Source organism: Haemaphysalis longicornis, unplaced genomic scaffold, assembly GCF_048455015.1.
Source record: "Haemaphysalis longicornis isolate Haplotype H1 unplaced genomic scaffold, Haemaphysalis longicornis Haplotype H1 scaffold_595, whole genome shotgun sequence".
Lineage (NCBI taxonomy): Eukaryota > Metazoa > Arthropoda > Arachnida > Ixodida > Ixodidae > Haemaphysalis > Haemaphysalis longicornis.
Genome location: NW_027526405.1, coordinates 44,434 through 72,148, shown reverse-complemented (window position 1 = coordinate 72,148; position 27,715 = coordinate 44,434). Strand labels below are relative to the sequence as shown.

General features: G+C 45.3%; 1 protein-coding gene and 1 non-coding gene across 2 annotated transcripts in view; one reads left to right on the top strand and one right to left on the bottom strand.

Moving 5' to 3' along the window:
* Window positions 1–678: 678 nt before the first annotated feature.
* On the bottom strand, window positions 679–750 carry Trnac-gca (transfer RNA cysteine (anticodon GCA)). Its single transcript has one exon. It is a non-coding gene; the product is annotated as a tRNA-Cys (tRNA).
* A 3,095-nt stretch (window positions 751–3,845) lies between these two features.
* Window positions 3,846–27,715, top strand: part of LOC144141019 (uncharacterized) — a 38,683-nt gene continuing 14,813 nt past the window's right edge. Inside the window, exons 1-8 of the mRNA XM_077672495.1 lie at window positions 3,846–3,931; window positions 5,666–5,725; window positions 10,632–10,727; window positions 15,166–15,210; window positions 16,657–16,752; window positions 20,291–20,669; window positions 21,900–21,966; window positions 27,129–27,264. Of these exons, the coding sequence (XP_077528621.1) occupies window positions 3,919–3,931; window positions 5,666–5,725; window positions 10,632–10,727; window positions 15,166–15,210; window positions 16,657–16,752; window positions 20,291–20,669; window positions 21,900–21,966; window positions 27,129–27,264 (892 nt within the window). The 5' untranslated portion in view covers window positions 3,846–3,918. The remainder of the gene's footprint in view (window positions 3,932–5,665; window positions 5,726–10,631; window positions 10,728–15,165; window positions 15,211–16,656; window positions 16,753–20,290; window positions 20,670–21,899; window positions 21,967–27,128; window positions 27,265–27,715) is intronic.

The window sequence follows — 27,715 nt, the reverse complement described above, 5'->3', positions numbered from 1 at the left end:
ACAAGTTGACCACTGCTCACGGCCATAACAACAGCTCACGTAAATTACACAACAATAAAAAAATCTTATGAAAAGCCATCATTCCAGGCCTCATATTTTTTTCATTTTTTTTGTGTGAACGAATTATGTCCAACCAGCAGCATAACAAGGGCAGGATCATAAATCAATCATGAACTCGTTCATATTAGGTCGTTTCACGCAAAAAAAGTTTTATTGGGGAATTTGTAATAGCGAAAATGTCGCTGCAATTACTTAATTTACAATCCGCTACGAATATTGCACCAAAAAAAACCGTAATTTTTTTGTTGTTGTCGATCGGAAAAGGCAAAATTAACGGAAAATGCGCCGCAGCATTTATTTCTCATTTCGCTACCCACACTCCACTGCATCTACAGTATATTTAAACAGTCGGACGTCCCTCGGAACAAGCTTCAAGCGCTCCGCGCGTACAGCAGCAGCGTTTCCTGGCCGCCGACAATACGGCCGTGCGCGCGGCCAGCCGCCGCTTTCAATTGTCGTTGACTACAGCGCCGCCGCTATTTGCTGCGCGAAAGGAGCACCGCTCCGGGCCGCCGGTCGGGCCACTCTAAAACTTCTAGTACACTCTACCCTAGGCACAAGTCGTACGTTCGAAAAACTAAAGCTGGCAGTATTGAAGAAAAAAAAAAAAACAATGGCAGGGGGCACCCGGGTTTGAACCGGGGACCTCTCGATCTGCAGTCGAATGCTCTACCACTGAGCTATACCCCCGGACGACGCCGCAGAGTGCACACTGCGAAACGCGAAAGTGCCAACGGAAAACTATGCTAATGCGCATCCGGCTTTTGGAGCGTTTATCTTGCCGCAAGGGTATAAGCCCACACCGGAACTGCGGTGTCGCCCTATTGTTCACCCGAAACTTTCGACTTGCGCTCCGCACTATCAATCTTTGAAAGCGATTTTCAGCTCTATATATGCTTGCAGTGCGGTTTCATTATGCGTTTATCGAGCATGGAGTGTCGAAGTTTACTTTTCCCGTGACCGCGAGGGTAGGACTCATTCATTACCTGTCTTGAACACTGCTTGTTTTAAGAACAGATCAGGGACTGTATACAAAACAGTGCGCCGAAACTGGACCACTACACACACGCAGAAAGGTAGACAAACAACTGCGCTTTCTGTGTGTGTTTCTACCGTGCACCAACTGGCCCAACAGCACTTTTGCCTGTTTTCAAGTTGCCCTAATGCAAGTAAATCAGTCTAATAAAAACTTTTGATGTACTGTACACTCGTGTTGGTTTTGTTGGCTATAAAAACGCTGCTAGCACGGTCGTTGTTGTGTATAAATAATTTTGCTGTTAATTTAGGTAGGAAAGTTCGCTCTGCCTAATTTTTTATGTGCGGAAGTGCTTGCGTGTTCATTATCTTCAGACGGAAGCAGTTTGCCTTGGTACAATGCCCTTCTTTTTTGCCCTGAAACGCGTGAGGAGAAGTTAAGCCAGGGGCATAAGACAGGATGTTTTTTTTTTTTTGGAGCCGGTGGCTGTTAGCTTCACCCGAGAATGCAGTAAGACTTTCAGTGTGAATGAAAATTCATTAAGAATGAGCTGAGAATGCAGTTAGATTTTCAAAAATAGCCGCTGTGCGTCCCATCTGGGAATGTAACTGGAGCCCAGAAAAATACTAGCGGGAAAACGTTGCAGGAAACCCCACGTTTCCAACTAGAAATGCAGCTGGAAACTTTACATTTACAGCGGGATTATGGAACCGGAAACCTCTTCCAGCTATAGGTGCAGCCGGAAACTGCAAGATTTGCAGCCGGGAATGCGAAATTTCCATACATAGCTCCAAGCTTGAAATTTATTTTCAAGCGAGATTTCCGGGTTTCATATTCCAGCTGGAAATGGAAACTTTTTAGTTCACCTGGGATGAATGTGTACTTGCTTGCGCAGTTAGACCTCAAAGTGTGGCGTTAGGTCTAGCGTTTTATGTTTAGGCTTCAAGTTGAGCCTTAGAGCATGACAAGCAACGCCACTGTTCATCGAGCTGCGAAGGAACCGGTTGACGACGTTGACCTTAGAGCGCGACGTTAGGCCTAACGTCAACCGTCGCATGCCTACGTCATTCCCTTCCTCTTCTGCGCATCAAACGTAGTGCGCAAACGAGTTATAAACAGTAAAACACGGCAGGATCCCCGAATTTCCAGAGAAACCCATGAAGGAAGATTACTAGTGGTATCACTCTAAAATGACATAGGCACTACAGGCGTGCAAGAGTGCTGGGAGCCGATAAAGCCAGCATCACAAATTCGTGCTGTGCATTATTGTAGGACAACTTTTATCGTCATTCTTTATTACCGACCTAACCTCTGCTTACTGGAAAGTGGTCATTATCATAGGCCGAATGTCTTCAGCAAGCTACACCTTATTCCGGTTCTCACATTCCTCATCCCTAAGGCCCTCCGGCACTCGTCGCCTGCTTCTCGCTGGATGAACTGCCTTGCGAAAACGTACGCATACTCGTGTTTCTGTCATCACACGTAAACTACCCCGCAAAGGGTACGCTACACATCTATGTAGACGGGCGGCTCAACCACTGCCGCGGCTGTCCCAGGGACGCTTCAAGAAGAGGAAAGCAGCAATACCGGATTGATCAGCCGCTCGCCCTAGCCGCCACGTAACGAGTGCAAACTTGGCCCCGCCTCCGGTTTAAAAAAAACTGGCATGGCTGAAACTATGGCATCGATTTAGAGATCGTTTTAAATCAGACGCTTTGCTCTATTTCATCAGAGAAGCAGGCACTCAGAACCGCTCTTAGTTGTCTCTCCTTCCCACCTTTAGCTGTGAGCTTCTCATCTATTTCATTTCTAAAAATTCATCCGAAGCTTGAATCATGGCAAGAAGGCACCCTATGGAACTCAAATTCATCTGGGGAGAGGGGGGTGGGGTGGGGGTGGAGACGTCATCGTGAGCGTCTAGAAAGGTTTCCCCAGGAATTGAATTAAGGGAGTGTGTAAGTCTCTGGGGGAGGGGGGGGGGGGCATAGACAAGCCAGAAGCGAACCGGTATAGTCATGGCGCTATTAAACAGAATTCCGCGTTCTGTGTAAAAAAATGAAAATGAAATCCCTAGCGATTACTATACTCCTAATGCGAAATTTGTGGGAAGCGCGAGCTGCAATCTTCGCGGTCACGGCGTATATCTTCTGCGTCTCAGGAAGTGATCGCGTGATCAGCGAACGCACTGCGGCGCGCGCTACCGTGCTGTTATCTCGCAGCACGTCTCCGCCACCGGCGACCATGTCGTTGCAAATCGTGTTTGAACCTCCCGCGCAAATGCCACGTGGTTCGTATGAGCCATAGAGTTTCGTATGAGCCACGCACGGAGTAGTAGCCCCTGCCGAAAGTATGAGGGGGAGGCAGTGAGAGAAATAGCGCCATAGCAGCGCGTGCCGCCCTCCTCTTCACCGAGCATCTCGTGCGGGCTCAGCATACTGCACACTTTCGCCACATTTTCCTCCATCGTTTTCTTCATGCCTTCGCTCATTCGGTTACGACTAGTGTCACTAAAGCGTAGCTTATTTAGTGACACTAGTTACGACTCAGACGCCATCGCCGCCGCCAAACAAAGAAAGAAAACAAGCGGGGGAGGGGGGGAGTAGGAAATCAGAGTTGTTGATGATGCGACGCCGCACGCACCAGGATTAAGAACGTCATGAAAAGGCTAGTCACCTTCCCTGATTCAAGTGGCTAATGGGAAAAACTTCATCGCGCTTGAGTTTAAATCTGTAGCCGCTGAGTGTTTAAATCCCCTGAGGTAACTCTACCCTTTGTTGGGGGAACAAGACACTCGCATCATTACTCCAGCAAAACCAACTGCAGCGTCATCAAGCGGCAGCGGTTTACAAACAAAACAAAAAGCACCCTGGGAGCCTCGCAAAATGGCGGAGAAAGGTAAGCTCACCCTGAATATGGAGCAAAAAAAAAGGATTGCTACTGTCGCTTTCGACTGAGCCATTTTCGGAGCTTACCATTAGCGTCTCTTTCTCCCAGGCACCACTAAGTTTCGTTGGCTTTTTTCAAAGCGGCAAGCGTGGCGTCAGGGCTGAGACGGTAGTGTGCGGGGTGCTTGGAAATGTTTGCCATTGCATTTCTAAACGGGTCTTGCGAAGCAGTATCAATAAACAGTGCCGATTGCGGATTATGCTGGGCGCTCGCAGCCGAAGCGTGAAAACTGTAGCACGCCGAGTAGTTTAAATTTGTTTACACACGATCGAATGTTAGCGTTGCGCAAGTTCATAGTCTCGGCGGTTTCCACGGCCTGCGGCGCCTCGTACACATTGGCGGGTGAAGGAAAAGCTTGTGTGGTTAGTCGCACGCAGTAGCTTGCTCGGTGTTACGGGCATTACAAACATGAAATGACGGATACGCGCGCTTGAAACTGGGACTTGATTTCGTTTAGCGCACTCAAAAGACGAAAAAAAAAAATAAAAAAAGAGAAGCCACCCGTCCCGTGGTTCGCGCTCGGGCGGCGTCGAAAGGTGTTTGATGACGACGCTTCGGGTTGCGTGATCCCCCCGGTGGCCTTTTCTTCGACCCTGCGTCGTCATAGCGAAGTCATGATTGTGACGACGAGCGAACGTGACTCAGTGTACCGGTAGCGGCAGATACGACACCGCTACAGATACCAGCCAGCTATGTGGCCTATTTTCTCTTGGCGTTGACAGCACTTGCCGCCGCGTGTTTTTTTTATTATTATTATTTTCACCCCCTCTCGCTTCCTCAGTCGCACGGCTTGGCCGCCTGAAACACGACTCTTTGAAATCTGAAAGCGCTTTTTTTTTGTACTGTTTCATAGCGAGGAGCAATTAAGTGCCGGCGACGGACAGTGCGCGGAGTCCGTCTAAACTATTCTGTTGTCTACCGGATGGCAGTCTCTCGGGTTTGTTTAGGGTCGCGGTTTTTTGTTGTGTGTGGTTCGCAAATCAAACGACTACGGTTGCAACGCCGAGTGTATATTTGTCGGGTTCCAAGTAGACTTTGCAGATGAGTGCGTATTTCTAAGCCGTTAACGCAGTAGCAATTAGAGAGTTTTGTTTGTTTATTAGTTTCGCCGAATCCTGTGTCGGACTGGTAACGCTTGTCTCGTTACGAGCAGTCATCATAGCGCTCGAGAATTCGTGATTAATGCTCCGAGACCACTTTTCTAAACATAGTGCACAATATGCTGGCAGAATATTTCTCAACATACAGCAAAGTCTGTGAAATCAATAATCGTTCCTCTTTGTTGCAAAAAATACAGACGAGAACAATTAGGCAGAAATTACACTAATAGCTTTTCATACGTCTGCCCAAATAATGACAGACAGAGTAGCAGAAAGGACAGTAAGTTTTCATAATGCCTATTGTGCACTAAGAGCAGGTGGTCAGGTTGACAGGCTTTCGCTTTTGGTGCAGGGCATGACCTGCCAAAGGTGAGGAACTTTTGTTATTGTCGAGCTATTCTTTCAAATTTCGAGCATACGCTCAGCTATATAAATTGTATCTGTTACAAGATATGCATTGTGGAGTTTGTCAGAGGGTACGCAAAACTTGCGCGTACGCCATTAGTAGCATTAGTAAACTGCCTCAACTGCAACAGGATTGGATTGGATTGGATATTGTTGGCTGATGTCTTGTGGCTTGCAGGTGGCAGTCCAGGAAATGGAGAAGCTGGACTTGTCTCAAGCTCCTGCCTGTCGTCTGGAGGTGAGCCACTGGTTGCGAGAGTAGCTAGCTTCTAGAAAGGGGGTTATTGTTATAATAGAGTGCCACATCACAGAACTGCAGTTTAATTCGTACAAACAGCTTAATCAACTGGTCTGGCTACCCTCTAAAGTAGTCACAGGAGGTCTTACCTTGAATGAATATCTTACATTACGGAATATTTCGTAGTTGGAATATTGATGTTACAGTGTTAGAATGTGGGTAAGCTTGCCTGCAACTTAGTTGGAACTACTGGCTGAATGGGATGCCACTGAATACACGGGCATGGGTTCTGTCGCCAACCGCAGCGGCTGTTGTAATGGACGGTAGGAACAAAAACGGGCGTATGTTTGAAATTTTGGTGCACATTGTAGAACCTCAGGTGGTGTGAATTAATCAGTAGACCACGCTAAGGTACCCATTACTCTTAGTGTAGGTTCTGCAAACAAAACCCAGACTATTTGAATTTTGTTATAGTTATTGGCTATGTGCGTCTTCGGGGCTATTGTTTATAGGTGAAATTTTGCCGCTAGTATAGCAAAGTTGAGAAAGAAAACTAGACAAAAAGAACAGCATGAAAATTGAGGGCAAGCAGTCGGGGCCGATAAGGTGCTGTTATCACCATTATTTGAATTATTTCATTTGAAAGGGAACAGTACATTGCAAATCCTAGATTGTTCAGTGTTGAGGGCTCTTTCTTGATTTTTTTTGTTTACTGTTTTGGGGATCCGGAGAAGGCCTAATGATGTTGGAATAACAATGACGTGAATACATTAGCAGCTTATGTAGCATTGCTTCTTCCATCTGGCGTGCTACCTATTAGCACTTAAATTTTGGTGATTGCTTTTGATGATTGGCAAACTTTTGCAACGGAGTTCTTTTGGCTTACCAAGACCACTGTTTTGTTTTGTTACTTGTTAGAACAGTTTCACCTCATTATAACGAACACTGATATGGTGAATTATCGTCTACAGCGAACAAAGTATGAAGTTTGGTTGGCCACACTTTATTTCAGTGGCATCTATTGTTTTTATTCTGAAACCGAAACCGCGAGAGCCTCGTAATATCGGCTGTAACGAAGTACTTGGTCCGTGTGAGGCTCAAAACTCCAAAGCTTGCATAAAAAAGCAAAATGAAAAGCTGAACGACAACACAGCTCTTTTTTTAATCGCTTAAAAAATTTGCCAGAATTTCCGTTGTCTGGCGCAACAGCGCACGTGACTGGTCCGAAATAAGAGCGCAGGCCTGTTTTGTAAAACATCAAACAAACTTTTTTCTGTTGTAATGTCGCGTTACCATGTTTCCGGCCCATTTTATTTGAAATGCCACAAAGGGACAGGTAAGGATGACCTCGTATAAAGTGGGTTCGAAGCCTAGAATAATGCGTTATTGTATCTAAGATTTTTTCGCGAGTCAGATGCCGATTTGTTAGAGCCAATTATTACCTCTACTGTTACATTGAATATTGGACATAACAAACTGATTTGCTGCCCCGATACTACTTTGCTATAACGACGTTCGACTGTGTGTGATTGTGATCACTGGATTTTAACTCTTCGAGGGTCGAATTTTTTTGAAAAAAACTTTCCCTGGTGGTCAAATTAGTTTATTGCGGATTTGGAATGTACAAAATGTCTAAAGTCTAGAATAAATGGTAAAAAATTATCAGGAACAGTATTTTGGGGTCAGCATCACTTAGAACTGAAAAATGTTCAATAGTATTTCAGAGTGTGGTATTCCTTGAAACGCGGGTCTACGCACAGTGCCTTATCGCAGTCTGCACGCATAAAGCGCGTGTCCAAAAATGAGCTGTCTTCTTCTTCTTCCGAAAAAAGACTGTCTTCCGATTCAGACTCGGTGAAAGGAGCAAACTCGGAGTCAGAAGAGTCATCGCGGTCGGTGTCATCAGAATGGGCAGTTCGTTGGGCCGTATTGCCGCTTTGCCGTACATCTGAAGAACTCGAAGGCAACTCAGTAAACGAGGAGAGCGAGAATAACTCATGCGCGCCAGTGATAAACAAGCTAATAGCAGCGCCAATATAGATAGAAGTCAACTTCCGCCGGCCCCGCAACGGAGTCTCCTAGTAGGTTACATCAGTTCCAAGCAAGGAGGGCAAGAATACCTAGTGAGCGTGGGTAATAAACAAGATAAGAGCAGCGCCAATATAGATCGAAATCAACTTCCGCCACCCCTGATAGCGAGCGCCGATCAAGTTTCGCGCGCCTCCGATGCGATCACGTGGCGAAACTGAAACCACGAAACGCGTTGACACGTACAGACGCCATAACGCGCCGAAGCCAGAGAGTTCTGTTTTTCACCGTAAGAAGGTAGCACAATCAAATTTCAAACACTTCTTGCAAGTCCCAGGAGGTGGCAGCACCTCCCAGGGAGCATGCATCGTTAATATGGCGCGAAATTTCAAACGGATGCTCGAAATCGTACCCGTACGGCAAAGAACTTGCGGGACGGAAAACCGCCGCAGTACACGTACGGCAAAAACCCTCAAAGGGTTAAGGATAAAAATGTAAATCTTAAAGGCTCTGGGAGTATTGACTCGAGTGTTTTGATAACGGTCGCTGTTTCAGTTAATATTCAACAGAACCAAGGCGTAAATACATTACCATTTGCGGTTTGAATATAGCAGCCAACTCAATAGATAGCTTATAGATTAATCAAGTTTTGTCTCAGTGCTGTCTAGACTTAACACAGCTTACTGCACTTGGATTTGTAGCTTTAATGCTGCTATGCTACTGGATCGGAAGTCGACCACTCAGTATCACGTATCTGGAAGATTTAAAAAGAAAAATGAACATCATACGTGCGGGTGCATTTTGCCGTTAAAATTTATTTGTTGTTGGTGTAGTACTCAGCTTAGCTTAGCTACTTGTTCCATCTTTCTTGTTATCGCTGCTGCAGCCCCAGTGGACGTTGTCGGGCAGCGAAATTCTTCACTTTGCAATTAACCATATTAGTGAAGTAAAAAAAAAAAAGATTCTTGTGAACGAGCGTGCGGAGCAGCCTAGCGCTATGGGTGGAGCCTTAGAACAAACATGCTACTGTACAAAATCCAGCAGGCATCTTCACCTCTTTGCTCCAAATGTGACTCACGAGAAGACATCCATCATGTTATATGCGTGTGTCCAAAGTACACCGTGCACAGACAGAAACTCATATTATCTTTGTGCAGGCAGCTTGGTGCGGGACTTGAGCTGAGGGCTGTTTTGGGTCCATGGTCGGGTCCCAGTCGGGCTGCGCGTGCAATCAAAGCTCTTTTGGAGTTTCTTCGGAGCACAGAACTGGACAGAGTTTTGTGATTGAAAATTTTGGCCGCATCAAATGACATCATTTCGTTTCCACATTTTTTTTTCTCTCTTTTTTTTTCGTTTTGTTTTTCTTCTCTCATCTAGCGTAGCAAGCCAGCCCGACGGCTCGGCTAACATCGCTGGTTTTCATTAGTTATTATCTCTCTCTCTCTCTCTAACCATGCTGGAATGTTCGAAATGCCTCATTTGTTTAGCTGGTGTTAGCATTAAAAACCTTGATTTTGATTGTAAGCCCCAGTTATCTTACAATCGTGTGATCACAGTAGACACTAGCCCGGAGAGAACCATGAAAGCCGGTGGTGAGATACTTATTCTAAATGACGGAATGATATGTATTCTGAATTTGTCATTGGTATTGGGCCTGCGGTCGGCGGAGGTAAGGCGAATGGATGCATCGCTGCTTGCAATCGTAACATCACTGCTTGTCCCATTAGATGAGGTGTGCCGTTCGGTCAAGTTTTGCGCGTTGAGCTGAATGAAGTTTTGGAAAACATGTCTAAAAACTTACAAGTAAAATTGATTTATTTATTTTATTTATTTACAGGATACTGCCAGCTTCACTTAAGAAGCCCTAGGCAGGAGCTAGCAAACGTAATCTATACAAAAAAGGGGGAACAGGCGTAGTTCTTGACAACTATGCAAGATAACGCGCATATAACAAGCAAGCGAACAAATTTTGTTCACACGGCAAAATAATACAGCAACTGTGTATTATTTTTAATCGTTATTAATTTATTAATACTGCAACACTGTACTAGAAATAACGCTGAAACTAGACCTACAATGCGTCGAAAGAAACATGACGAACAGTGCAGAGTACTGCCGTTTCTTCTGTTTTGTATGGGCGCTCTTTTTTTTTAACCCCACCCCGGAGTTGTGGTATGTACCAACTAGCTTTCTAAATTGGCTGCATCTAATCTCACGGCAGCCGTGAGAATTACCTCCGGGAAATTCTCACGGCAGCTTCCATAAAAGCTAGTTGGCCTAAAATTTGCTGAATAATATGACGTCCCAACGTAACTTAGCATAACATAACCTCACCGAACCTAGCGTAACGTAACCGAATGCGTCATGACCTACCAAAATCCAGCCCAACTGCAACAAACCTAATCTAACCCAGCCCAATGACACAGAACACAACTTATATTATACATAATTCAACCCATTCTAGGAGTCCTGTGCGTTGATCTCTTGACAGTAAAAACCAGAGTAAAAGAAGTATTAACAAAATCACAATGACCGAAAAATTCTGAAAGCTAAAAAAAAACATTGCAATGTCGGACTTGAACCTGAGCTTTCCTGTTTAAAACCAAGTACTATACCACAGTGCTACAGGGGCAGCTGCAAACACGGCTCATTAGGGAGCATTTATCCCATAGAATCTCCACATAGCGTGCTTAGCCAATAAAAGGCGACTGCCGTGAGAAATTTCTGACGGTAATTCTCACGGTTGCCGGGATAATAGACACTATTTTCTAAATTCACTTGCCTAAAAAAAAAACACGAAAACCTGTCTTCTTTTTGCTGTGCTGGTCCTCCTCTCCACTCTGTGTTTGCAAACAACCTCCTCCACTTGCCCCTACAGCTGGAATGCTGGGGCTGTCCAGGATCCAACAGAATCCCTTTGCCATCAAGACCACCACGCCTACGAGGAGTGTGGCCGACAGCACGGAGAACAAAGGTGAATGGTCGAGCGCTTCCGCTCCATTTCTTCTTTGCTCTCCTTTTCTTTCTTGAGGACAAAATACTAGTTTGGCTCGTTAAAATGATGGCTTTGCCCTGATAACAGTGATGTCAATTTTATCGCATGCTTCAGACAGTACCCGCCGCGGTGGCTCAGTGGCTAAGGCGTTGTGCAGCTGAGCTTGAGGTCGCAGGTTCGATTCCCGGCCGCGGCGGCCGCTTTTCTGATGGAGGCGAGAAGCAAAAACACCTGTGTGTACGAGATTTCGGCGCACAGTAAAGATCCCCAGGTGGTCAAAATTGATCTGGAGCCCTCCACTACGGCGCGCCTCATCGCCTGCGTTGCGTCGGCGCGTTAAGTGTTACAATCAGTCAATACTTCAGACAGTTACCGTCTAATACCCCTGTCACACGACAAATCTAATTTCATTCAAAGTGAATGACGTTAGCTGCTAATTACATTCGGTTTGGCCGTGCAGGTCTACAGAGCAAAAAAAAATGTCATTTGATAATGACTGCGGTGACGATCAGCGAGCTTGCAAAACCGCAAAATTATATTTCAGATGCATCGACAATGTTTTCATGCATAATATCTTTTCAAAACGTAACAAAGCATTATATTTCTAAAATAAAAATAAGACAATCGCCGGTTTAGGTGACATCAGTACACATCACAAGCCGAGACAAGTCCGCAGAAAATCTGTATTAGGGTAGCGCGCGCATTGGGTATGAGATTTTATTTTTGTTAGTACTTGTTTGCCTTTCTTTATTTGAAAAACAACATGAAGGGTAAAATATAAGCGTGCTAACAGTTTTTAGGAACAGTATTCTTTGGTTTGTTACTGAACTTTCTTTTCTAGTAACGTGCAGCTGCTGTCGAGGCTACTCATTTGGCTGCTGAATGAGCTCCCGAACCTCGGTTAGCCACTGAATGCCATTCACCTCAAATGTCATTCCGTGTTCTCGTCTAGCACCAAATTAATGACATTTGGAGCGAATGACAATTGCTCTAAATATCATTAGATCTGCTGTGTGACAGGGGTATAACACACTTATAACAATGTTGAAATGCCACAAAAAAGTCGTTATAACCAGTAATTGTTATAACAGGGCTGAGCAGAAAAAGTTACTTTTGTGTGCAATTGGTGGTTTTTCACCCGATATTTACGAAACGGAAATGTAACTGCACGGCCGACTGTCCATGCGTGTGCCAACCGACTCCACGGTGCCCCTAGGAAAGACCAGCATCTTTCACATAGGAGGAAGTGTCTGTATCAAACCCTTGACTTTGCTTTTTCGCTTTTTTAACAATTGGCGGGTTGCATGTCACTAAACTGGCATTGCTTTCTCTCTTTTTTAACATAAGTAATCAACAGTAGCCTAGAGGATCCCCTTTACTGCAATGCAGATCTAGTTTAATACAGGCAGGGTTGAAGAGGTGGCCCCTGCCTTTCTTATTTCCTGGTTCAGCTGACGGCAGGAGATAAGAGGGGCAGTCAGGAGGTCTCTTCCCTCAGGGATAGCGTGGCTACCCTAAAGCACCAGCCTTTGCTGAGTGTTGGGAAGATAGAAGATGCTGCAACATGTTTCATGTTTGAAGTCATGCCTGGTCACACACAATGCTCCAATGACTCTCGCAGATCTCCAAATACTATATTTTATGTAGGCTCATACCATTGTGCTCAGTTGTTATAACCAATGATGAGGAAAATAATCATTGTAATAGTGGTTTATGTTGCCATATAACATGTATTTCATTGTTATATCCAGTATATTTAGGTTTGTTCATCTTTGGGTAATACTGGATTTTACCTGATTTATACACCTTGAACACGCGTATTTCCGGAGTATGAGGTTAAGCCCGATTTTTCCTCAAATGGACCTTTTCAAAATAATGATCTGAACAATCGTGGGCTGATGGTTCACCGTTCTCAACCAGTCCTTTCTGGAAGTGAGCCGCCCCACAAACACAGTTTTCGAACTCATTGAGTATTGGCATGACCCTGCCGCTCGCTACCCCAGGCTGGCAAGTGCAGCACTGGCGTCGTTGTGCCTAGCTAATGGATTGGAAGCTGTGATGTCAGGGGGACTCTCTCCCATCTGAGATATGCCCAAATATCGGACAGGTCTCAAATGGAGACTGACATGTCGTGCGTGCGGATTATAACGAATGTAAACAATAATGCGTAAAAAGTGGATGTTTCATTCCTTAGATATTATCAATGCTCTTTACTGTCATCATTACTGATTCATTTCCAAACAAACGCCAATTTTGGGGAGTATTTGCTAGAAAAACTTGATGTTTCCTTAATTACCAGCTTGAAACAAACACCAATTTTAACGCGTTAGAGTTAAGGAGCTCGTGATAACTTCTGGTAAAATAAACAGCGTATAATTAGCACATCTGTAGATTTAACCCAAAAAAACCTGATTTCTCGCCGATTATCAGCATAAAGAATATCACTCGATTTTTACCCCCGATTTATAAAAAAACATACTGCATTTACTCACGTAATGAACCCTTTTTTTTTTCAAAAAATTCGGCATGAATATAGGGAGAGGGTTCATTATGCGAAAAAAAAAAATTGCAACAGATTTTTAAAGGTTGAAATTTCATATGATAAAGTTGCTAAGAGAAGCGCTGTCAGAGCCTTAGTATATTTTCGTAAGAACACGTAGGTAATTATGTAATCCTTTTTTTTTTTTTATTCCCAACATGCTATGGCCCCCTACTCGCCATGGAGCTGTCCTATCTGAAGTCGCTTGTGGCTTCACATTTGTTGTCGGCCTACAGCGCACAGTCTTCAATGCCGTCAAAGCACTCCAAAATTTCTTTTCCGACACCGGGAAACTTCCCTTCTCTGGGCCCACGGAACACATGGCGTTCCCTGTTCATCGCCCAAAAACCTCGTTTTCGCCCGTAGCGTGCACGCACTGGGTCAACGCCTGAAGTGTCACCCAGTCATGCAGTTTCCATGTGCATCAGCGCATGCTCCACCACCTTCAGTTTAAAACTGGCTGTGTAGCTCATGTACTGGCCCATCGTATGTCGCGCACCAGGAGCTCAAAAAAAATGACGAAACACAGCTGAACAACAAAACCATGGAGTGTAAAGGCGAAGTCGCGGAACAGCAAGAGCAGAGGAGTGCTGAGTACATTTAGTGCTTTGTTCACATGTTGACGGAACCAGCCGGAACAGCAAAAAGCAGGGAAAAAGTGCGGACTGCGTTTTCTGCTCTGTTCGCACGCCGCAATGTTTTTTGGTGCAGGAAGGTTTGTTTTGTGTTCAGCAGGCGGCGCTCCGCATGCACGCAATTGTTAAATTGTGAGCCACGGCATTCGTGCTCACGTCTCGGACTACTGTTGAGATTTCTTTTTGCTGGAATGCGTTTTTAGTGTTTCTGTCCAAATTGTAGAGTGACATTAAGTTACTGCGATCGTCTACGGCATCAGCAGCCATGCCGAGATAAAAACATATTGCCGCTGCATTTTTTGTTCAACGTGACAAAGAAGTAAATTCTCAAGAAGAGAAGTGGGGGGAGGGTTCATTACATGAGTAAATATGGTAAAACCCGAAAACAAACAACCCTAAATGTATTGTTATAGCCGATATTGTTAGAAGTGGGTTGGACTGTAATCGATACATTAAAAAGAAAACGTATGAAGTAGTGGCCACATCCCAGCCACTCTCTGGCAATTTCTCTATGACACCACAGAATCTTGTTGGAGTGACTGGCGGCCGCCAACAACTGGGCGATTGTAGCAGGGCCTCTACTTCCATTTGATTGTACCTTTTAAATGCTATTTTGCCAGTTTGCCAGTGGAAGTTATTCGTGCCGAAACTTGAATAAACGAAAGCTAAGAAAGAGAAAAGAGATGCAAATATGATTTAGTAGCAAAGAAGTCATTGACGAGTGTCCTCAGGCTTTCGCTGTCAAAAGCGCATGGGCCTACTTTAGGGCTGTGAGGAGTTTTTTCATCTCTGATGAAAAGTAGCCCAATTTATTTACACATGTGACGAGGCAAAGCAGGAGTGGGAGAATGTTTCTGGCACCATGCTGAAAAGGGAACATTTGATGCAAGAGGGATGGAGATGTTATCGCATCGTTTTCACAAAGTGGCTCTGTGGATTGTAAGCCAACAACTACTATGGAAGAAGCTAATGCTGCTGCAGTTGTGAGGGAAGGCAAAGAGAGTGCCGCTGGAATTTCTTGCGGATTGGACGATCTGTGGCTAACGCTTGTCGCACCATGCTGTGGCAGTTTTTCCTCTTTCTTTTTTGTAAATTCCAGAATCGTTAAGAGTGTTGCTAGGATATTTGTCAGAAATTGACCTGTGGGAGAGGGGCAGCATTGGAAAGGCATTAACACTTTGTCGTGGAAGTGGCATTAGATATCTAAGTCTTGTCTCCCTCTCTCCCTACCTGTCTTGTTCAGAAACCAAGCCCATCGTTGCACCACCCACTTTAGTCCTTGGTGCAGGTGAGTGGACACTACTGCAAAACCCTTTTTTAAGTTATTTTGTTTCTAAAGAAAATGACAAAGGAAATGGTTGTAAAGTCGCACATTTAAAAAAGGGGAGTTTGCCAAGTTAGTCTTCTGTGTTGCGATTAAACTTTAACCTTGTGCCTTTTCCTTTTTTTTTTTTTTAACTCACATGCACAAGGGGTGCAGCCTGAGCCGCAGTGCATTGCTTATTAGGGGCGAAGCCCCTTAGGGGCTAGGGCTATTGGAATGACGGGCATGTCGTCGTCGTCGTAACCGTCGTCTCGTAGTAGTCAGGTACTAAAACACCGGGACACTCGTTTACGCCTCGCGCTAGAACGTAACGTGTACCGTATTTACTCGCATAATCCTCGCACTTTTTTTTCAGAAAAGTCAATGCGAAATTAGGGGTGCGAGAATTATGCGGGGAAAAAAAATCCGGTGCACAGTGTTGCCAATTAGCCTTCTGCCAATCCCGCTAAATGTAGCGGTCGTTTTTTGTATATGTAAGCTCAGTGTTGCCAACAGCAGCTATTTCTTTTTATTTTATAATTTACAACGTAAACAGTATCCCGTCGATCAGCGATCATGAAATTGCCGCCTTTGCTTTCTGGCGCGCGCCCTATCTCGTCGTCGTCATGTGCGTGCCCTACTTGTGAAGCTTTACAGTAACGCACGTTGAAGTCGGTGACGCCGAAGTGCCTGCCTGCGGCGCGGTTGCCGTGTTCGATCGCGTACTCTATCGCTTTCAATTTGAAAGCGGCAGTGTAGCTCGCGCTCTTCCCCATGGCGACTAGTCTAGTTGCGCGCACGCGAAACCGGCGCAAGTACAGTGCGAGTAGCGTGTTAGGGCGCCTGGATGGCCTTGGGCACACAGCGCTCTCCGCCGAACGGAGAGGCGGCGGGGGAGGGCGCGCGTTGGAGAGCGCGTGCACCATGCGGGTTTCGCGAGCGGGCAACTTTCGCCGCTGCAAAGTTGGGGGTGCGAGGATTATGCGAGGAACCAAAAAATCCAAGTTTTGGTGGCTCACATTAGGGGTGCGAGGATTACGCGAGTGCGAGGATTACGCGAGTAAATACGGTACTAAAAAAACACTGCGGCACTCGTTTACGCCTTGCGCTGGAGCGCTTCATAACATGTACTCAAAAAACATCAGGACACTAGTTTACGCCTCACGCTAGGATGCTTCGTGCTTCAGAGACAAGATACTTTTACAACAAAGCTGTGTACCTGTACCCCCCAACGGTTTCATCTCCATTGGCAAAAACGCCAAGGTGCCAAGAATACACTTATGCATTGCATGATTCGCCCCTCCCCAGGTTTCACGTTAGTGGAGATGGAGTTGAGTGGATTTTTCTTTTGGGATTTGCTTATACTACTCTGCCTGCACGCAAAGTGAATTTTATAACCTGAGAGGTGCCGTTTATTGCCTCCACTTGCAGACAATGCCTGCGCAGTATCGTCATCAGGAAGCCGGATAGTCCTTCGGCCCTCCGCCCTGGCTTTCCAGGCTGAGAAGCTCAAGCAGGCATCATCCGGTAATTGATGGCTTGCTCCTGTCAACATTTATACATGGCACAAAAGATGGGACAGGAGGAGTGCCACCCTGTCTTTCAAGCCGTGTTGAAAACTGAAACTGGTTCGGCTCGGCATACTTGTAGAGTGCAACGGTTAAATGTACCCACAACTTTTCAACTTTTTTGTGCACCTGAAATGCTTTCAGAATGTATCCAACGTGCACATCCAGGGGCAGTATTCTGAAGTTTTGTCCGTTTTGTGTCCGTTTCAAAAGTGTCTATTTTGAGTGAACCCTGATTGGCTAAAAGTGAGCACCCTCCTGTGATGCAACTCAAGCACGGCGGAGCTATTGCGTTGACCCGCGGCTTCTCTGAGCAGATGACTTTTCTCCACCTTGTTGTTGGCTTGCTGGCGGAACAGGAGGTCAATAAGTAATATTGACCTGTTCGAAATGCCTGCTGAAACATTTTGCCTCTCGAAGAGAAAAGCAGTGGCCGTGCGATGAGTTTTGAGACGAATGTGGCCGGCGGCACTGTACGGGCTCAGTGTTGAGGATGAAGTGATATGCACCCTTTGTTTCTTTGCTACTGGTGGCTTTTAGTCAGCGATCGGTAACGAAAAAATATCGCTGTCGCAGCCCTTCATGAAGCCGCGGCATCTACACTGTCGCCATCACACAGTGAAACAAACGGTTGTCTGCGGGCTTGATAGCCGCCGAACAAATGATCGAAATTTCACAAGAACTCAGCATGGAATTTATAAACTTTTAGACGCAAAGCAGAAACGTAGCTAGGGAACGAAAATCCCGACAACTTGCACATTTTTTCAGTAGTACAGTTCTACAGAAATACCAACGTCGTAACGAAACATTCAAAGCTCTGGAAAAGCTCGCTTCATCATGCCACAAGTGTGTCGATGCCAATTACGTAAAAGGTTTTTATTAGGAGTGTGCGAATGCCAAATAGTAATTTTTGAATTGAGTAAATATCGAATCGAATTCAGAAAAAAAGCCGAATATCAAATTGAATATCGAAATCAATTTTTTTTTAGAGTCCTCGATTTTTCATGGGTTTCTGTGCAAAAGCTGAAGCTACTTCGCATGTTCAGGAGACATGACGTTCTTTTTCAACCCGGAGAACGCACTTTTCAACTCGCATCGGCGGTACTCCAGGAATCCTAAGCGGGCTCAATACACATTTGGAGGGGGAGGGGGATCGACATGCGCTAGAGTTGCTGTACTGCAATCATAGGCAACGACTAGACAGTTCCTTGTAACTCAGAAGTGAGCACTTTGCAGGTGGGAACAATAGGATGCGAAAACACGGCACAATGATGAGGCACTTCTTCAGAAGCACATGGGCAGCGTAAAAGTGCATAATATGTAGCGGAAGGAAACCTTGCACTGCAGTCAGTGTGGGCAAGCCCGCACTATCCACTATGGTCTAAGAAACAAGTAAACATGCAGTAGCCATACACCAACTGCATTAAAAACAGCCAGAACTGTTTTTGATTTTAAATTAATGGATGCACTGTCAAAGCAGCGGTGCTCTTTTACCGGAAGCTGCCCTAACATGTAAACATTTGGTTGCAGAACTCAAAATGGTGACCAGAGTCAATGGCGATGGCTCGAAGAAAAGATGCAGAAAAAATCAACGGCTTGAAAAAAAAAAAAAAAAAGACGCAATCGCTGATTACTCTGTGCTGCGGGATAAAATTTACGGCCTCTGCAAGGCGCGTTCGTTGAAAGCGCGATTTGGATGAAACTTCCCGAGCAGATGATGTAGCAGCAGTGCGTTAGCACACACCATCACCTCTCACTTTCGCAGAGTCGGGCATGGCATGTTCGGGAAATCTACTCAACTATTCGAAAAATCGAATAGTGGATATTGAATTCGCGAATCGAATTATTCGCGGAGTTACTATTCAATTCGTATTCGAGCATGCGCACACCCCTAGTTATAATCTTGATGCACAGTCATTGTCACGCACGTGAAAATTGTGTTCCAAGTGCAAGAAAACTGAGCAGTCGTAGCATTGTTTGTTTTACTGCTGCAGGAAACAGCTGGCTGCAGCTGCCATCTTTCGCCATGCGTCACTTTGTGGTGAAAACTTTCAACTGCATCATATAAAAATCTTATCATGATGAGATTTTTAAAATACATTAAATAAACACATAAAAGATACTTTAGTTGTTTAAAATGTGTTTACGAAAACAGTTGCACAAAAGTCAACCCAAAGCCCGCTTACAACGGACGCAATGAAACGGACGCAAAACAGACGTTTTCAAAACGACAAACGTGAGAATACTGCCCCAGAGCTTAGAATAAGGGTTCACGGAGTACCTCAGCCAAGTATTGCTGCTCAATGCCTGTCAGATAAGTTAAAATAACTTTCTCAGCAGATTTTTCTCTTTAGCGGTTTTGGCATTGCTTGTGCACTTGAGTGGTGGCACACAAGTAATGTTGCTGCTATTGGCTGGCTTCCTTTCAGTTTTTGCAACGGAAGTATTCGACGGACGCTTTAAAGAAAATTGTGACAAAAACAAAGCAGAATTTGGAATATGCATCTGCTGCAATGAGCAAATCATGCAGTACCGCTCTGTACTGGCGGTAGCTTTAGCTTAGACAGTGCTTTGAGGCATGAAGGAAAGAGCAGTCCTTTATTGGCAGTGTTGCAGGGTCCCTTTAAAGAGGGCTGCGAGGAAATGGGGAAAGTTGCTCATTGGCTGCCACTACAGCATATTGAGATAGTGGCAATGCACGGGTTAGCACCCTTGGAACTCAACTGCTCCAGATTACGGCAGTTTTATTGCCGGAAAAGTCGTACTTTGATAGACGGGGAGGTCCCCAGATCCCCACTACTATAGACGGGAGTAGGCAATCTTAGCTGTGTTGTGGCCTGATAGCAGTGATGGTGGAAACAGACCTTATAGACCATTGGGAACTAGAAAACTGAATTTGCTTCACGCATTTAAAGTTGCTCAAAAGTGGTACAGCGTCCTATTTCCCAACGGAGTGCATTCAGTTTCTTGGGTGACATGTACGAAATACGTCGATTACATCATGTGAGCACGAAGCAGGCCTACGTCAAACTCAGAACAGTGCAGTCCTAAACATTTCAGGCCTCTCTTCAGCTTTCCCTCAGTAGCAACAGTGACTGTACTATCAGGGCATGATCACACTTTTTTGTTGTTGTTTTTCTAGAGAGGAAAAAGAAAGAGTACTCAGCCAGCCTCTCTTCTCCCCACCTTTACCGGGGAACTAACGCTCTGTATTTTTCTTAAATAATGAAATGAGGGATTGTGTGAGTTGAACTACACTAATGCAGCCACTGGCAAAAGTTTAGATTTTTTTTTTTTTTGCTTCAGTGTTCTCTCAACAGTCCCCTGACGGGCTGTTTGAGATTATCCCCTGGGATTTTCAAAATTATTTCATAGTGCAAGTCTTTCCCCAAACCTCTCAGCCCTGCCGTAGCTTCGGCGCATAAAACTCACACCTGAACTTCAAACTTTTGGTTTTAACTACCGCACGGCCAACTTGAGCGGCTATTGGCTCGCAGACGCAGGGTCGTCGGAGTCGAAGGAGGGCGCCTCAGCGACAGCAACCACCAAAGACCCACAGCAGCAGCAGCAGTCGTCGAAAGACCCGCGAGAGGTTTCCTCCACGTGCGAGTCGAGCGGCAGCCCAGTCACAAACGGCGGCGGAGGCCGGACGACGGGTCGCGCCAGCGCAGAGTCCGTTGTGGAGGACGACAACAGTGGCAGTGCCACGGCTTCGAGCAGCGGGCGGAACAACAGCAGCAGCGGCGGCGGCGCTGAGGGCACCAGCGGCTTCGGATCAGCTCTGGTCGACTTGAGGAACGGCATGTCGTCGTCAGAGCATGCGACGGCGGGGCTTGGTGGCGGAAGCGCCTTTCTCAGCTCTGCTGCGGATGACGCGTAAGTAAAACAGCATGGTAGTAGCCGACCATTTTGTCCAGCTCCGATAATTCGGACTTGCTGGGTATTTTGGACTTTCTCGCCAGTTGTCCCGTAGGAGTAATGGCTCACGGATTTTTCGGACTGCTCTTTAATTTGGACTATTTTTTGTTCCCCTCCAGGTCTGAAAAATCGGTCGGCTACTGTATAGGACCAATGTATTCCCTCTTGAAATGGTGGGGGTTTTACGTTAGATCAGTGTTGTGGTTAATTAGACTTCTATCGCATGGCGACGTGATGTTGCGGTGCTTATAGATTAGGTTGTCGCTCTTGAGACAACATTTTGTACCGATACCTGTTTTGTGTTTAGCTTTATCTATTCTATATTCTGTTCTGTATTCTGTATCTATTCTGAGTTTTGTTTCTGTGGCCTCAAACTGGCAGTTGGGGTGTTTTGGATGGACTGTTATGCAATTACTGAACTGCAGTTGGTGTGTTTAGTATAAGAGAATGATCTCTTGGTGCTGGCTAGATAACCGGTGAGTTCTCATAAAAATATGGTGATGCTTCAGTAAAATCTATTAAATTAGGATTATGATGTAAGGGTTGGTTGTGAAGAAATAGGGCAGGTTAGGGTGAACTGTATAAGTTAAGGGGCTGTGAAGAAAAAACTACAGGTTTGGTTTATTTAAAAGAGTGCTTTGTCCCAGTAACAGTGGTGCCAGTTTTACTGCAAACTTCAGGCAAATTATCGCGATATCAAATAAAGTGTATGAAGCTGTGGCGACTCACCGACTGCTTCCTCACTGGGAACTTGTGGCTTCATGCATACTTGTTTGTGTAAACTTGCGTCTATTATCATTTTATGACTCGCCATTGGCTGCTGCGGTGTCCCCCCCCCCCTTCTTTCTTTATTTCTTTTTTTGTTTGATTCCAACTTTATATGGACATTGACTTTCTGAAACGTACGCTTGCAGTGCCTTAAAAGCCCTGGGAAATCCTAGAATTTCCGTCGTTTATACCAGTGTGAACCCTGATAAAACACTGCTGGTTACAGCTGCTCATCGGCATTTGTTGTCAAAGACGGTGGAACAGCCCGTGTCTGGGGATATTTTTAGAAGTGAATCGAGTACACGTGTTCTGTGACACCATTTTCGATTTGTCTGCGAAATTTGTGTATCATTGTTGTGGGAGTCGTCCGTGATTCCGTAGTTTAACGGATGGACGGTGTTTTTTTTCCCCATGTTGCAGAATCCACTCACCCCCAGCGCCGCCAGATGGGTTTGTCTTTGGCCAGAATCTGCGAGAGAGGGCAGCGGTGAGTGAGCTCTTTTGTGCACAACCTACGCCCATTACAGCACACCCTTTTATTCTTTATTCTGGAAAAAAAAAGTCCGCTGTGTCTGAAGTATGCAGTATTTGAACGGTGGGGGAAGGGTATAGGAGTGTAAAGTGGGAACTTTGATCAGTATTGCATATACATGCTGCCGATTATTTGTTCGTTTTACGCGCCTGTAGCATCTCTGCACAGCTTTCATTGGGGGGAAAGAATTGCCTAAAGGGGCACATGGGTCTGATCAAAAACTTTATGTTTACAGTTATGATTACGAAAATTGGGAGGGCATATTGTCACGATGCCAAAGATGACGCAGTTGTCTTCAAGGAAAACAAGTTTATTGGAGTGAACTTGTGCTCCCCTAACAACTCAAAGAATACACAGGCGGCGAAGAAGCAGTCAGCAAAGTGACATATGCAGGCGAGCTCCGGCGATTCGAATGCCGCGGCGTCTGCTGTGCAGGCTTTTATCTTTCGGCGCGACTGTTTCTTGAACTGTCGATTTACATCTAGAACATTGTAGATCAAAGAAGATTATTCGAGGCTAGTGACATTAGGGTGAAACGCTCTTCGTATCAGAATGAGATAACCCGTGTGGCATAAAAGTAAAGAATAGAACGTGCACTTCGCTTGGGACACAGATAACAGATCCGGGCACGGCCGGGCACCAAAAACAAAACATAACCATAAACAAACCCAATGCCTAGTTCGCGGCATTATGTAGTTTTTCATTCTGATTGTAGATATCAAATTTGTTTTTGTAGTTGACACAAAAATTTGGTTTTGTGTCAACTACCATTCAAATTTATTCGGATTTTTATATTTGATATTTTGGCAGCCCTTTTAACACAACTGCTGGAGGGATGCAGCTGAACAAGGTTTCAGTGAACTGTGCACAAATAAGGAAGTCCAATAAGACTATCATCATCATTCTATATGGTCTGTAGCAGAAGTTACGACTATTTGAAGTGTGGGCCTGGAAGGCAAAACCGGTTATTCTGGTTGCCACCTTTTCGTTATGAGCAGACTGAATTCCACTTAAAAAATGCACCGGGGCCAAACATACCAACAGAAATGGCCTGTGTTTACCAGAAGTTCATCGTTGCCGGATCCGCTGTAACGAGCGTAGGCTGTAGTTTATGACCCTTTTTTAGGTGGGCGGCTTGTGTCTTGAAGCAGTTTCTTTTGTTCTTCCAGGGGTGAGGCAGCTGCGCATATTGCGTAGTTTTGATACAAATTTGTTTCCCTGCACCGGGCTGCTCCAAAAGCTTGAAAATTTCAAAAATTGCGCCAAAGTGCTCTAAAACAGCTTGAGAGGGCTCTCTTTTAACACTGACGTCAGTTTCAGTGGGGAAAAATGCTTACTGATGGTATGATTTTCCAAGCTCCCTCATGGGAATTGGGTTTGTAAAGGTTTAATTCATTGATCAATCGCTAGAAAACCCGCATAAAGTTATCCCCGAGTTTTTTTTTTTTTTCTTTTTTTACGTCACAATGTCGGGTTGCACATGTTATGTTCTGTGAATTTTTAAAGTTTTCAAATTTCAAACCATTCCAAAGCCCTGTAGAAAAAATACTTGATGTGTACTGAGGGGACAAACTACTTGTGCAAGTTGATGAAACGGCAATTTTCGGAGCGCCGTATCTCCAGATTGACATAACTGGGCGCCGCCATAAACTACTTGTGCAAGTTGATGAAAAAAACGGCAATTTTCGGAGCGCCGTATCTCCAGATTGACATAACTGGGCGCCGCCATAAACTACTTGTGCAAGTTGATGAAAAAAACGGCAATTTTCGGGAGCGCCTTATCTCCAGATTGACATAACTGGGCGCCGCCATAAACTACTTGTGCAAGTTGATGAAAAAAACGGCAATTTTCGGAGCGCCGTATCTCCAGATTGACATAACTAGGCGCCGCCATCTTGGTGTGGTGAAGATTGGAAAACATGGCCGCCAGGCGAAGCAGTTGCTCGTGGTTCAGGCAGAGTGCTCTTCGCTGATTTCTGCCGTGGTTTTGGTTATAAGGGCTGCTGGGTTTACATTTAGTCGTTTGATCTGTTGCAGGAAGTTGCGCAACTAGAAAGATGGGAGTTCATCAAAAACAACGTGGCGCCCGCGAATTCGCCGTGTTTCGGCCTTGAGTGTGAGGCGAAGTGCGTGCTTGAAGTGAAATTACGGGCTCATTGCGGTGCTAAAAACGCTCATTTATTGCTGCCTTTGACAGCGAGCTTGCGCCCGGTGGGAATGGAATGATCGACATTGCAGAAGTGGCAGTGCAGCTTACACCACCGCAAAATGTTCAAGAAGTGTCCGATAGCGGGACGGGCCATTATTGCATGCTTGTAATAATGGTTCATCTATCGGAAGCAAAATTTAATGCCAAAAGGGAGGTGGCTAAACACACCAACCCTACTCAAATTACAAGCGTAGTGAACGTGCACCTTGGAGATTGAAATGGGAGGGCTGGTGGGGTGCGACGACTGTCACCTCGCTTTGCGCACCTTTTGCCGTGGTTCTACACTTGCACGTAAAGCTGAATCTGGGGTTACAAAAAGAATAATTTCAGCATTCACATAATAATTGAAATGCCTTACGATTGCTTAGTTTTGCTTTTTTTTTTTTTGTCATTGTTTTGCTATATTTTCAATAGCACTTCAAGCTATCTGTGCATTGAGCCAAAGAATTTAAAAGCATTTTGTAAAAAGGTAGTGCAGTTCGTACGTTGCGATACTCTGGTAGAAAAAACTTTATTGATAGGCTGTTTCAGTGTTATGTACGTTCAGAACGGACTAAAAAGTGCACTTATCCAATCCGAGTTGCCAAAAATTTGATTTTTAGACTCCTAACTCTTTCACGACGGCGCCATAGGCAATCGGAAGCCGGCGTCTGATGATTTTAAATCTCCCGCAAAATCTGAAACCCGCGCTTCACAGACAACTATCCCCATCTGGTGTGTTCATTGGCAACTTCTCTTTCAATTTCGGTTTCGTTTGTTTATGTGTCTCGTGTGGTGGCGGCGTAGCAAGAGAAATTTGAACCGAAGGGGGAGGGGAGGAGGAGGAAAAATGGCGTCGGGTTCACGCCGCGCTCCGCACAGTCGGACTGCTGTAGCAAGCACTTCGGCAGCTCCTGCTGTCGATTTTTCTGATTTCAGCAGCAGTGAAGGGTCAAGCAATGATGTGGGATCTTCAGATTTCAGTTAGGACGACGAAGCTCCGGTTCAAGTGCCTCGCACTTCAACAAGCGCTGGCAGGTAATTTCGTTGTGACTCCGCGCTGTATTTATAAACAAAACATGCTTCTTATCTGATGACTGCGGTTTTGATTTTGTGTTTAGGGTCTCGAGAACGTACGGCCGGGATATTTTGCCAAATGCACAGCGCTATATCGCGCTATCACCTTCAAGATAACCTGGCGCTCGTGTCAGATTAGCGCTGCAGGGTTCAGGTGCGACGCTTGTCGAGAGCGCTCGATTTTTTTTTCTTGTTTTTTACCACCGAACTGATAAGAATTTTGTGCGAGGACACAAAAGAGTATACCGTAATTACCCGATTCTAACGCGCACCCGATTTTCCTGACAAAAAAAACTAAAAAACCTGCACCTCCGATTGTAACGCGAACGGAACTATGTGAGCAAGAAAATCGAATGCGAGAGAAACGGGTGATTTATTTCCCGTAGTAATCTCACTCATCTCACTCCTCGTAGCTCTCTACTGACCAGAACATCTCGTCCTCGGTGCCGCCAAGCACGTTCGCGATGCCACACTTCTGAACTAACGTTCAACCATGGTCGATGGGATCGTGGCCCACACCTCACACACCCATCCCGCAAGCTTCTTTCAGAGGCGCACGCTTCAGCCGACCGCTCGTTTTGAACGCGTGAGAGCCGCTGCTGCCGTTGCTGTTATCAAGCGCGCAAGTGGAACGATTTGACGATTTGTGTGAACGCCGATCGAAAAGCCTAGGCGCCTATGCTTCCTGCGTCCGAAAAATCGTTGCTAAAAGCTTTGGTGCCGTCTTGACATGGCGATGGGTGGGACGAAATTTCCGCTGTTTCGGTTTCGGTTTCGTATCCGATGCATGCGATTTTTCGACCTATTTTTCCGGAAAAGAAGTGCGTGTTAGAATCGGGTAAGTACGGTACTTGGATGCACGTTTTACAGAGACTCACTCACCCTTGAGTGCCCTCGCGGCGTGGCACAGCCGTCAGTTGCGCTAGGTTGACGGGCCCTCAAAAAGCCAAAACTTGGTGTACACTGTTGAGTTATATATTGAATCATAGCCAAGGAACGTAGGAACAATTTGTATATCTTAAAATACCTGAAATAATTTTTAGTCTCGGTAAAAGTGCCGATTTGTGTTTTTCGTATACTTTTCTTGGGGGCTTTTTTCTGATTACTTGACGAATAAACTGTAAGTTATTGTACCTTTAACAAAATTGCTGCTTTGTGTTTGGAAGAGCAATCTATAAGCTACAATTTCATGCATAGCAAGGCTACGTGTGTTCAGTAGCTCAAGAGAAAAAAAATGTTTTGTCGAAGCACTTAAAATCGGCCGTTTTTCCACCGTAACGAAAGAGCTAAGGTGACATAATAAATGTCGTTCTGCTCCAGATGAAGGTCTTTCTGCTCCAAAATTGCTGCTCCAAAAACTGCTCCCAAATCTGATTCAGCTGTCTTACCCCTGTTCTTCTAAAATAAACTCAATGAACCTTATGTCTAGCTGCTTTTTTTTTTTCACTAACTAGGAATATGGAATTATTTAGTTAAGTAGTTCTCATGATAAATAATTAGCCACTTTGGTGGAAAAATAGGCAGAAATGTGTTTGTTAATAAAATGCAATCTTCATACTTTCTAATACCATGAAAACTGGTGAATACAAAATAGGAAGCGTTCTTTCTTCTTCTTCTTCTTCTTCTTCTTCTTTTATTTTTGTTCACATGTATTTTAGAAATTTAACCTCATCTTTTTGCCTGGGTTCATTTTGTACCTCACATGCATTTTATTGGGGGGGGGGGCGTTGGATATTTATGGTTGTCTAGCTTGGCAACGTGCTTTCCAAGTGTCTAGGCTTTTCTGTTTTTTTTTTTTTTTTTTAATGCATCGCACTGTTGTGACATGGCCGGCAAACACTTTGCGCCGCAGAATTTCGACGACGGATCGTCGGACTCGTCAGTGCCGTCGTCGACGGAGCTGTCATTCCAGCGGTTCCAGCAGGCTGGCCAGAGCAGTGCGGGGGATGCCGCTGCCGAGCAGCCAGCCGACCTGTCGTCCTCTGCAGGTGACTCCACCGTTGACATTGTTTGCCGTTGTTTTTAACTCTCAAGCCTTCGAGTGGCTGCGTTGTGAGGTACAAAAAAATAAAAGTGCGAACCTTAGAGAGTGTGCTGGGAAGGGCAACAGCTGGGTGGTGTGCGCGGCGCTGGGCGTGCAATACGAGCTTCCTGGAAAGGCAAAGGTATACCGGCAGGGGCGAACAGGAGGCCACAAATTTTAACAAAGTCCAATCAATGGACGGCCCAACTATGCTCGGGGACAGCTTTAAGAATGACAATAGAAGTTGCCCCTGCGCCACATCACCGCAGCCGGCAGTTAGGTACTCCGCACGGCGCTAAGCGTTACTGCGAGTATTTTGAACGTGACACGAGTCGTTTCCATGATCTTTCGCACTTTACCAGATTATAAATTTCTGCTGCGACGACAAAGAAACTAGGGGTGAAAAACAAGACGAT